We start from the raw sequence: 12,010 nt of genomic DNA, 5'->3' as shown, positions 1-12,010 counted from the left end.
TTGCAAAATACACGTTGTCAGCACGTTGGACAGGTTGAACACCAGCAGTACGATACTCCAGTGCTTTGGTATTTCAACCCCTGAATATACAAAGACATTACTACAGCCTACTTCACAGTTCAATGCAAGTAAAGTGCAAGCCATAGTACAAGGGTGTCATACATTTCCATACATGTAAGCGTTATCTAAAAAAGGCTCTGTACAAGGTTTATTAGCTATTAGTAACCTAGATGGAAGTCACCTATGGCCCAGCAATTAATGGTCTTACAAGGATATTGTCTTTGTAATACAGTATGTGTCAAATGTAAAACGTTTATTAATACTAGTGCATTTCTCTTACATCCTAACCTGTTTTCTCATCAGATTTTCAAGCTGAAATCCTTGTTTCTCAGTAAAACAGAAGTCTTAACTGGTTACAGGGTCTTACTGGTGTTTTGGCCAGCAAACACAGTTTGTTAAGACATATTTGTTTTGTGGTTGCTAGTGAAAAAATGCAATAGTTCATATGTATAATGTGACATCCTTAGTTAATCTGCAGCATTCGGACAGACACATTTACTGTTAGTAAAAAGATCTGTATTGATACCCTCACCAATGCCTGAGCATGAACAATATTCTAGAAATGTGAGGACAGAAGCTACAGGGCTTAGCTGGTCAAAAAGCAGGTTGTCGACATATTTGATCATTTTTACAACATTGCTTTCTTTCCAATACTGCTCACACAGGGCATTAATGCTTAAAGTCCCTAACTGTCACTTCTAACACATGTATGTTCTTGATAAAAATAAAGATATATCTGTCTGGCCTACATTAAGAGTGAATATGGTTCTTTTCCTGAAGGCAGTTTCTGTCTGAATTATTTAAATATTTTTATTAAGAGGAGGTCCCAGTAGTATATCACCTGTCTTCAAACCTGATAAAAATTTAAACAATATTATTTATAAACCTCCTCCTGGATGTGCAAGAGTGGTATAACCCGTAAAATATAGAAAATAAGCTTTAAAACATGTTTCTTTTTCTGTTAGTTATATCCAGAGTGAAGTGTTCCCTGCCCACATGTTAGAGAGTGGAACTGATCAGAAACATCACATTTCACTTGTGGGTAATGGGAGCAAAGAAAATAACTATAAACATCAAGTAAGAAAATACAACTTACTAGTTTTGGTTTAAATAGCCATGAAATTTCCATACAACAGCTGATAGGGCTCAGATGTGATTTTCAGAAGGGATTTTCAGATCTGTGCCCACTTAACATCCATCAAGAGCCTCAGCCTTGAGGCTCTGTGAATTCACATTACACAGTGTGAATTCATCTGATGGAGGACCCTTCCCCACAGCACCCTGCCTGGGAAACCTACCCTGAGCCTCAGCTTTGGTGAGGGAAACATTCTGGAACAAAAAGACCTTTTTAATGCTGAATAGAAATGAATAGCTAATATTGCTTCTCCAGTCTATCCTGGTATTACCCATTTTTGGTCCTAGTGGTAAATAAACATCATTTGGCAGCAGGGAAGGTGATGTGCTGTGGCCTAAGGCATGTGGTACATGGAAAAGCTACCATGGAAAACCTGTGCCCTCCTGGCTGCCCTACAGCACCATTCCCTACTGTGGAGAATGTTGCTTCTGAGGAGAGAATAAAAACTGAGGAGAGCATAAAATCCTTTAGGAGACCCAGCCAACTCTTATTTCTCTAACATTAAATGTGGGGAACCCAGGCATGCCCTGAATGAGGTTCAGGCTGGGGCCCAGCAATACAGACAGGCCTGTGCTCTCTTCCTTAAGGAATCTCCCTAGGACTGGCTCTGGAGACAGTCAGAACCTCTGCAGAGACACAAGACTTGCTTTACTGACAAATTGAGTGTTTAAAGTATAATTCAATTGTCTGTTGTCATTCTCTAGTTCAGGGGCAGCTGACAGGCATTGCAGAGGGGGCTGGGTTTGTTGTGCTGCATTGTGCCTTAGCCAAGGGTCCTTTTACACAAACCATCTTTGAAGGAAGGGTTTGTACAACTGTTGATGAATTATCACAAAATAGCTCTGCTGTCTCTCCTCAAGGATCAACAGGCCCCAGCTATATCACCTTGGTCATAAATACTGCTATTTTTGGCAGAAAGAATGCTTTTATCACTTTGGAAGACAGTAAGACCACATGAGGAAAGAATATGGCAAATAAGGTTTGTGATAATCTTGGCCTTTTGCATTTACATTACTGGAGACAAAGAAAAGAATGTTCTTTGTTCTCCTCAGATTTCTGTTGAGTTAAACAATTTTTACCAGATTCTTCATTTTTCTCCCAGAGGTCCTATTAACATTTCAAGTGAAATCTCCTAAAGGTCAGCAGCAGAACTGTACCATTTTCCAGGAGGCTGAGCCCTTCCCAGAGCCACTGTAAAGGGACTCCTTCAAAGGTACCTGTGCTGCCCTTCACAGGACCTTGGAGAAGGAGCTGTAACTGCTGAGAGGAGGGAGAGGAGGCTTAGCTGGCCATGCACAACTCTCTGCAGCACTCATTTCTTTTTCCTTGGAAAAAGCCAGTGGAGCACCACATTCCCAGCTCAAAAGGCAGCAGCCAGAGCTGAATGTCCTGATAACAACCCCCTCCTCCTCCTCCTCTGGTTTTTGTTCGTGTCAATTAGAGCAAGCTCAGGGTAGTTTTCACTTGAAGTAATGAAACCAACAGAAATGTCTTGGTTCTCTCAGGAAGTGATGCCGAGAGAGCTATTAAGACACTTTCAAAGATCTGACATGTCACTGAATACAGAACAGTATTAAAAAAGGAGGGGAATCAGTAGCTCGGGGGGAGCATTAAATCAGTTGTAATGAAAAATAGCCGGAACAAAAAGACTCAGCTTGTGGAGTGTCAGAGAAAGTGTATGGGCTGAGACATTTTACCTGAAGCAATTCTGAATGAAGACACTAACTTTAATAAGATCCAGTTAAATAAAGCACATCCAAACATTTCCATGTTGTTGTATATGCTAAAAACCAAGTTTTACCTGAGAATTCAGGCAGGAAAACTGGTAAATTAATAAATCTATTGTACAGGTGCTATTTATTTCCCTTGATGAACTCAGCAGCCAAGCCTTGTTCTTTTCCTATTTAAAAATATGGCATCAAAACGACCACAACAATTCCAGCTGCTTTGTACTGTGCGTTTGACTACCTGTTGGGCCAGGAGAATTGGATGTACTTTAATACATAAGCAGGACTTGGTGCATGAATTTTTAAATACATTATCTGTATTGCACTTTGCATTCCAGTGAGTTCAAAGGTGGTGAAAATCCAAATAATTGTGCTGTGGTGACTGTGCACATTCTCTCTGCAGTCCATTTAGATTGGAACCGACATCCAGAAGGAAGAAGCCATGGCTGAGAGGGAAGGGCTGCAGGGTGGGGTTCAGGAAATGTGCCAGGAGAATGAGAAGTTCTTGTGAAATGGCTTCCAAATGCCAGCTGACATTTGTGAAAGAATAGAGTCTTTGTATTGCTTAATTTAGCAATTAGATTTTGCTTGCTCTAAGGCACAAGCAATGCCAGACAAAGGGTTCAGACTTTTCTCCCAGTTAATCTTAAGCCCATTAGAGGGAATTTCTCCAGTGTATCTCATCTCATTTCATCTCATGAATCTCCTGGACAATTTATTTGGCCTATTCAGTGGAAATCACATTTGCTGAGAGCTGCTCTGCAAGAGCAGAATGCACACTCACAATTCCAAGAATTTCAGAAAAGATGACCTCATGACACTGAAAGATTTTTAAAGATAAGCTGAGCAAAAGTATGAACTATCTACTATTTATCTCATCTATTCATATTACAGAAATTGTATTTAAACTTAAAACAGAGATGATCTGTTTTCCCTACTATTTGTGTCATTTCTGAGAAATCTGTCTTCCCAATTATGTTTCTCATTTTCAGCTGTATCTCTAAGTAGTATTCTCTGCTTGCTTGTGACTTCACTGAATATGCTCAGTTATGTCTTGAGTGATGAAGCAGTGGCATTTGAAATCCTTTTGGAAAGCTATTTGGAAACAATATAGATATTTTCATTATGAAAGCACAAACCATCTTTTGAGTTTGAAACAACAGGCATATTTACATTTCTTTAGGAATTTAGACAGTTCAATCTATGTAACTATTTCTGTGACCATCCATCACTGCTTGCATGTATAATATGAATTAATTTCTAAATGGATTCTATAATTTATGCTGTTGCTCACTGGAAATGAAGGAATGAAATTAAGACTGGAAAGAAGGGAGGAGGCAAAGGAAAGGTGTTTTTAATTTTGTCTTTGTTTCTCACTATGCAATTGTATTTTAAATTGTTAATAAATGAATTTTCCCCAAGTCAGGTTTGTTTTGCCTACAATAACCACTAGCAGGTGATCTCCCTGTCTTTGTCTCAACCCAGGAGCTTTCCTGTGGCAATTTTCCCCTCCTGTCCAGCCAAGGTCAGCTCCCCTGAGCTGCTCTGTGGAGACAGAACTGAACACCCAGGACACCTTCACCTGGTCTGGCTTTGGAACAATGAAATCTCCTCCTGGATACTAGGACCTCACTGAGATGACATTTTTTCCTCTATTATACTGAACTGCATGAATTTTACAGTCCTTGATGGATGAGAGACAATTAGGTTTATCTTGTGAAAAAATGATCAGTGAACTTGTTTCAGTGAAATCTGTTTCAGTGAAATGACATCAGCTGTATTCACATCCCCTTCATTCTGCCTTTCAGAACTATTCTACAAGCAGAGTCAAAGCAAACTGTGAATGGCTTTGAAATCTATGTTCAGTAGCATTCAGAGCAATCTTTTTCCCCCCCAAGAATACAAGTATTTTCCCCAAAATCTGATTCTTCCAAACCATTCTCACCCAGGCAAGGAAGTGAAATCCACTGCGTGACTTGTGTGTCTTCCCAAACCAATCAATACCGATTGGTTTTTGAACGATGTTTTGAATAACTTCACCCACTTGCACATGTACTGCTAGCAGTTAAAAATTATTGCCAGACATTACATAATTTTGAATTATTAACTCAGCTATAGATGTCAGTGTACCACAGAATGTAATTGATTAGTTCAGGAGGTTTTTTTAGCTTCATTCTCATGCTTTTTTGAATTTTGTGACTCACAGTCATGTGTCACTTCAATTCACAGTGAAGAAACGATGAAAACCTGCAGTATGTACCTTACTCAGTGCAGATTTTTTTTTCTTTCACCATGAAATACTTCAAATCCTATTAAAACCTGTTTAAGTTGCAGCATTAGTGAACAACCAATATTGTTCTACTCGTATCTTACCTCTGTGCCAAACCTGCTTGCTCGTGTTCCTTCATTTAAAGGCAGGCACAGCACGTTACAAACACAGTATTTAAATGGCATGTACAGAGTGCCCATAGGGCCAGACTGGGATCTATTTCTTAGATGTACAGTGTACATTTTAAGGCACACTATAGGGATTGAGTTTACATTTTGATAACTCTGTCCTTTTATTTGCAAAGATGGTCACTACCTGGAAATGTTGCAAAAATAAATGTTCATCTCTAAGAGTGGCCAATGTATTCATGTCTTCATTTTTATATTTTTTCTCAAGAAAAAATGTGTGAAAATGTGAACTTTAGGGAATTTTAAAAGGAAATGTCAACTACCACGTTACATTTTATATACATAGATATGATTTTATATATATCTAAATATATAAAATGATTGCAGGAACTCATACTATAAGCTGAGTTTTAGTACAGTACTTTAAATATACTGGTATTTATTTTCAGTTACACTTCTGCACCGCTTCTTCCTAATGCAGAGCTCGATACGGACATTGGTTGATAACAGCAAACAAAAAAATTCATAAAGAATATTATTGTCTTATCATGCAATGTAGTAGGCATCCTGTGGCACTATTCTCTTACCCAAGTATTTACAGTACTGCTGAGTACCTTAAATTCACCAGGGTTTGTCTGCCTGCCTCTGTCAGGCACCCAGCAGTGGCCAGGCTGAGCTCCTGTCACACGTGAGTCTCGATGAAGGAGTGTGTGTGTGTCAGCATTGGGGCCGAGCTTGCCAGTTCAGAGGCTCCGTTTTGAGACTTCCCAGCAGCACTGTACTCACAAATGTCCAGGAAGAACTCATAGTTCTTTAATTTCCAATCTTTGAACTTCTTGGATGTTAAGTTGGGATCGTCCAGAAGGCTGTTGATAACGGTGAGGTCCCCTTCCTTTGCCTGGCAAATTCCAGAAAAACAGAGGACAGGTCAAAATGAAATTCTGTATTCCAGCACATTATTTCTTCTTTAATGCCAAGTGCCAGGAAAACTACTATGGAAGCTTTAATATTTACCTAAATTCAGGAACTATTACAGCATAAACTGTTTGGCAGCTCAGTCTGTGCCACATGCTACAATTTGCCCACACAGAGTGCCAAATAATCTCCTTTTTTTTTCCTTAAAATGGAACATACTTGCTTTGAAGGATTTTTAGTTTCTTTGAAACTTCATTTTAAAGCTACAAAAAAAGCATTAACAATAGAAACGTAAAGAGATTAAGGACAAGAGGGAACGGCTTCACACTGCCAGAAGGCAGGGTTAGCTGGGATATTGGGAAGAAATTCCTGGCTGTGAGGGTGGGGAGGCCCTGGCACAGGTGCCCAGAGAAGCTGTGGCTGCCCCTGGATCCCTGGATGTGTCCAAGGCCAGGCTGGACAGGGCTTGGAGCAACTTGAGATAGTGAAAGATGTCCCTGCCCATGGCAGGGGATGGAATTGGATGGGCTTTAAGTTCCCTTCAACCCATCAGCATACTCTGATGCACAATTAGACTTTTCCTAGTTTATATTCCTTGCACGCAAATCAGGGATAAAGCCACACAAAATCAGGATAAAGCCTTACTTTTAAAGTGCTCTTGAGGACTCGGATGTGGTGCAGCTTTTCGTTGATCACCGGGTCGTTGCATCGCTTCACGAAGGACTTGCGGAACTCCTGCTTGGTGGAGGGACGCTGCTCTCCGAAAGCTGACAGACTGGCTTCTTCCAGAGTTCTGTAGAGCTCTTGCAGACCATCTGTGATATCTTCAATTTCTTTCACGTTTTCTGAAAGGAAACAAAGAACCCTAACAACAAACCTGATCATTCAGATAAGCCTCTAAAATCAGCGACACTGCAACTTCAGTACTATCATAACCTCTTACTCAGTTCTGCAGTGTTAGTTTTGGTGAGACAAGAACATCATCCCAAAGCTCAGTTTTTAGCGCTACATCCTGGCATTTCAAACTCCTGTGTTTGCCAATATCCAGCAGTTCAACCACAAAATCCTTGCTGAGAACAGTGGCAATACTGCTCTGGATTTTGAAGCGGAGCAGAACATCTCCCAGAGCTTACCTTCTGCACAGAAACTATTGTGCCTTCTAAGAGGAACCTTCTCATCCAGGCTGTCGTCGGTGTCCTCAATGGATTTCACGCGTCCCTTCCCGCGCACGTCTCTGTTCCGGGGTAGGCTTTGGCTGCGCGGTTTCTGGGGCCGCCCGTGGGAGCTGTGTCCCCTGGGACACTCCACCAGAGGGAAAGGCCCATCCTGCTCAAAGTTGTGGCGCCTCTGCACGGGCAGCGTGGCTTGTCTCCGTCTGTCCGGGGACATTCCGGGCCGGCCGCTCGCGTACTCCGCCTCCGGAGGGACGGTCTGGAGGAAATGGAGCCCTGAGCTGGTGAGGGGGGTCTCGATCAGGTCCTGCCACGAGCGCCGTTCTCGGTAGGGAGGCCGGCACCCCGAGGAGTGCGTGCTGCCCGCCGCCTCCGGCCGCGACTCCTCGGCCGAGGAATGGGAGTACGTGGATTCGCTGGAAAAGTGTCGGCCTTGCTTGGCTTCGGGGAATGGGCTTGAGGAGTTCACCTGGAAAGACACAAAAACATCTGCCCATGAGACAGTGTTTTGAACAGAAATGACTGCAGTGTAAAACACTCTGTGATATCTAGTAATCACATGGACTCATGGGTTGGATTGGTCATAGCATGAACCACTGTAAACAGAAGAGAATTAGCAGTGACAACTTTTATACAAGTGCTCTTTGAACCACTCCCTATTCTTGTTTTGCACATTCTCTGCCCACAAGCAACTCCTGATGGAAAGGAAAGTGTAACACTGGAACAGGTTTCCTGAAGACCCATCCAGCTTACATTCAGTGCAGCTGAGGACAGTGGAAGTCTCCAAAAGAAACCATAATCGGATTTCCTTTCTTTTTTTTTTAGGGGCCAAACAGAAAAAAAAAAACCAAAAACCAAACCCAAACAACAAAAACTTCAGCACCCAGAAAGATTTTTGGCTGGGGCACTGTTGAACTTGTGAAACTATTTGAATGAATTCTCTGGGTCTGTGTATAAATTTAATTCAAAACAAAGAGAAAGGCAAAAATGTGGAAAAACAGAAAGGGAGGGGCTTAACCTGTATCCCAGTTGATAAAACAGCATCACATGGGTGAAAATCAGTCTGAGCTTCACCCATGTGATGCTGTTGTCTCAGTCACTCTTTCTTTGGTTCTGGCTGTGTGAGGATCATGTCATTCACGCTGAAGAAAAATCTGAAAGAAAAATAGAGAACAGTCCTATCTGTGCTTGGAATCATAGAATAATTATCATAATTGCCTGTGTTTTGTCTGATAGAAATGTTCTATTTGCAATACTGTCATCACCATGGCATTGTACACAATCTTGTAAAAAAAATCCCTGTCCTAGAAAGATTTGTTCTTCAAAAAAGAACTAAAACATGATTACTGGGTGAATGTGAGCTGATCTTAATCTCTAGCATCCAGTATCCAATATTCATAATTGAAAACCAGTCTCAGTTAATACAAACTATCCCATCCATCACATTCTTTTCACATTCTGCAGTGAAGGTAAAATTTGAATATTCTTTTCCTGTTATGATACGTAGTTTCACCAGTCTTACAAAAAAAGGTCATATTTCCAGTCTGGTGACAGATGTGTGTCAGGAAACATTTACCTCTCCTTCCTTCCTAACTAATTTGCTATGGGAAAAATCCAGGTCTTGGCTCACGAGGAGCAGCAGTAATTTAATTTTAACAACACATCCGGCTTTGTTCCGCCGCCTTTACGGTGTTTAAATATCCCAGGACAAGGGAAGAGCAAGCCAAGCCAAGCCAAGGGCTGTTTTTGGTGGCCCTGGCACATGCAGGGGTGTGACTCACTGAGGGGGTGCGGTGGTAGCTGTCACACAGCGTGGCGGAGCCTTCCTGCTTCAGCGTCAGCGAGCCCTCGACGTCGTCCTGGTCGCTCTCGCTCCAGTAATCTGCTGACAAAGCATTCCAGCTCTCACTCGGGTGCTTTTCCACCACAAAACAGATCCCACATTTCAGCAACATCTTTCCATGACAAGGTAAAATTCCCCAGTCACCTGCAGGGCTTGGTAGCCACTCAGGAAGGGGCTGGTGGGAAGGTCTGGCCCCTCAAACAGGGAAGCTCTGAATGCTTTAGGGAAGGGTTACAGAAGGCAGCTCGGGCACCTGACTCCCACTGCCCATAAAAACCAACTTCTGCTCCCAGACTTTCACACAGAAACCTCGTTCCAGATGCTGAAATAGAGCCAAGCCTCAGCACTGAATTTAATTGGGCATAACAGGTTCCACTGTGGGTAATGGGGAAAGGGCAAGGCTGGCACCTGAGCTCAGGAGGTGCAAACAAATATTGCTGAAGCACACATTGCCCCAAGTCTCTGCCATGTTTTATGGGGGTGAACATCGCTGAGGGCTGGGATTTGGGAGATCACACCTCACCCTGAACCCCACATTTTCTTTATCACTTATTTTAAATATTTCTTAAAATTACTGCTTGGGATTTGATTTTCTTTGGTGGTGGCACCAATAAATGTAGTTCAAGGAAACGTATTCTTATCAAAATTGATATTTAGAAAGATATGGCCATATGTTGCTAAAGAAGTCAGTTATGACCTCTCCAGCTTTAGTGAAATACTGAACAGATTTGTCCTGTCTGCTCTCTTCTCCTAATTATAACCACTGAAGCATTACCTTCATCTGGGTGAATATCCTTGTCATCAGGTGTGTAACCAATTGCTGCGAGACCCAAACGATTCATCCATCTAACAGAACAATAAAAATGAGGAAGAGAGGTGTTTAAAAGGAACTTCTCATGTAAATCTGAAGGCATCCACATCCTTAACATCCGGAAAAGTCAGACACGACACCTAAACAAAAAGGCTGTTAAACCCATGATTCAGATTTGCTGTGTGTTTGGTAAGTGGGAATAAAGGATTTTTCACATTTATTCTGATTGATATTTATTTCAAGAACTTGCTCGAATTGCCAAAATACTATAAAATAAAATAGACTTATGATAATTATTGTCTGGAAACCTGTGTTGGGAAATTAAAGTTGTATTAAACTTGTATCTTCAGAAAGCTAAAACAGCCTATGGCAGTTTGGTTATTTGCTAGTCTGGATTCACAATGCTGGTGATATAAACACTTGGTGTTGTTGAGCTGTGATATCAACATTGTTTTCCCTTACTTTGTTTAATACAGACTTTTGGTAAACTGCAAGTGCTTCAATATTTGCATTTCACATTGGATGTGTGAAATTGGTTTTTTTCTTTGTCCTCAAATTATTTAGTTTGATAGAAAAGAAGATTCTTTACTTCCTTAGGGAAATATTGTAGCTAATCTTGGGGAAAATACCTTTTGAGTTTTCTTTCTGTAAGATTACTGGATGTTTACACAATATATAATTAAAAAACTAGGGGGAAAAGGGAAATTAACACACAGAGGGAAAAGTCACTTCTTAATGTTCAGCAAATGGAAAATCAAGAATTATCTTATTTTCATCAACAAGAAGATATAACTGAAGAAAAAACCCTAATAGTGACATCTATAATGCCTGGAATGTTTTGAACCATTCCCTTCCTTGGTGACTAAATTCTTAATTATCTAATTAATTTCCCAGAAAATTGATGTGAGAGTTTATCTAGAAGCAGCTCTTTTTCCTTTTCGAACATTTGCAACATCAAATTTGTTAATAATTATCTTCTTGGTTAATGAATATTATAATGACAAAACCATCTTTCACAGGCCTCAAGTCGGACATTAGTGAACAGTACATGCAATATCAATATCAAAAGGACGAGTTGTTTTGCAGATCAAAACAAGAAAACTCTTCAGTGTCATTCTTTCCCACTTGTACTACAGGAGAAAAAAAAGCTTTTAAGGACGTGTGTGTGACTGTTATTGTCCAGGAGAGGGGTGTGTGGGAGATAGGAGGCACAGCAGGGAGGCAGAAAATGAAGGAAGAGTGAACTGTGCACTAAAAATAGCTCAGAGTTGGGCACGTATTGATCCCCTGCTCCCAGCAATGATCCTCATCTCTGATACTGGTACAGCCCCGGCTCACAGAGCCTGCCTGGATCTCATGGCTTTCCCAAGTAGCCAGAGGGGACCACAACGTTCACTTCTTACAGGGAATTCTGAGAGGGTTTAATTTACTTGCAAAACTATGAAAATAAAGAAATGTACAACCATATTGCTTTGCCTCTCAGTATTAAGGCAGAAGTCAGCAAATTGGAGATGAAAATGGAAATGATGATTTGTTTTCCCAAATACCAACTGCAGGCTTAGCACTGCTTACAGCCCTTGTTTGCATCAGCACATCAATAACTCATCTTTATCATGAGGGAAGTACATTTAAAATGGATTAACAGATTTGCAGAAGAGCTTTTGCACAGTGCTCTCCAGCATCATTTCCCTCAGCACACGGTGCCTGCATTGCCTGGGGTTTGCTTCCCTTGCAGGGCAGATCCTTCACTGCAGGACTGGCAGTGACATCACTCCTTTATCAGCATTTCTGTTCACCAGTTTTTCATCATTTGTTCCCCAATTTCTGAACTCATTAGCACTGGAGCAAAATAGTTTCAGTCATACTTTGCCATATGCCTTTGGCAATTAAGCAGGATGGCTCAGTGCCTTCAACTGAGGTTCTGCTTAAGCACCAATGATAAATTAGGAC

The 12,010-nt window shown here is 41.2% G+C and overlaps 1 protein-coding gene across 2 annotated transcripts in view; it reads right to left on the bottom strand.

Moving 5' to 3' along the window:
- Window positions 1-4,670: 4,670 nt before the first annotated feature.
- The window catches only part of LOC128945699 (connector enhancer of kinase suppressor of ras 2-like), a 164,802-nt gene continuing 157,462 nt past the window's right edge, over window positions 4,671-12,010 (bottom strand). The window contains exons 19-23 of one of the 2 annotated variants that reach the window (XM_054289513.1): window positions 10,025-10,095; window positions 9,188-9,288; window positions 7,368-7,875; window positions 6,880-7,079; window positions 4,671-6,217 (exon numbers count right to left, since the gene is read on the bottom strand). In XM_054289513.1, coding sequence (XP_054145488.1) covers window positions 6,002-6,217; window positions 6,880-7,079; window positions 7,368-7,875; window positions 9,188-9,288; window positions 10,025-10,095 — 1,096 coding nt within the window. In that variant the 3' untranslated portion in view covers window positions 4,671-6,001. Of the gene's footprint in view, window positions 6,218-6,879; window positions 7,080-7,367; window positions 7,876-9,187; window positions 9,292-10,024; window positions 10,096-12,010 lie in introns of both variants that reach the window. The other variant, XM_054289512.1, reaches the window with a different exon arrangement.

This window comes from Melozone crissalis, unplaced genomic scaffold (genome assembly GCF_028551555.1).
Source record: "Melozone crissalis strain CALT ecotype California unplaced genomic scaffold, PUWL_Pcris_2 ptg000068l_1, whole genome shotgun sequence".
Lineage (NCBI taxonomy): Eukaryota > Metazoa > Chordata > Aves > Passeriformes > Passerellidae > Melozone > Melozone crissalis.
The sequence above is the reverse complement of the archived record's forward strand: the minus strand, read 5'-3'. Positions and strand labels throughout refer to the sequence as shown.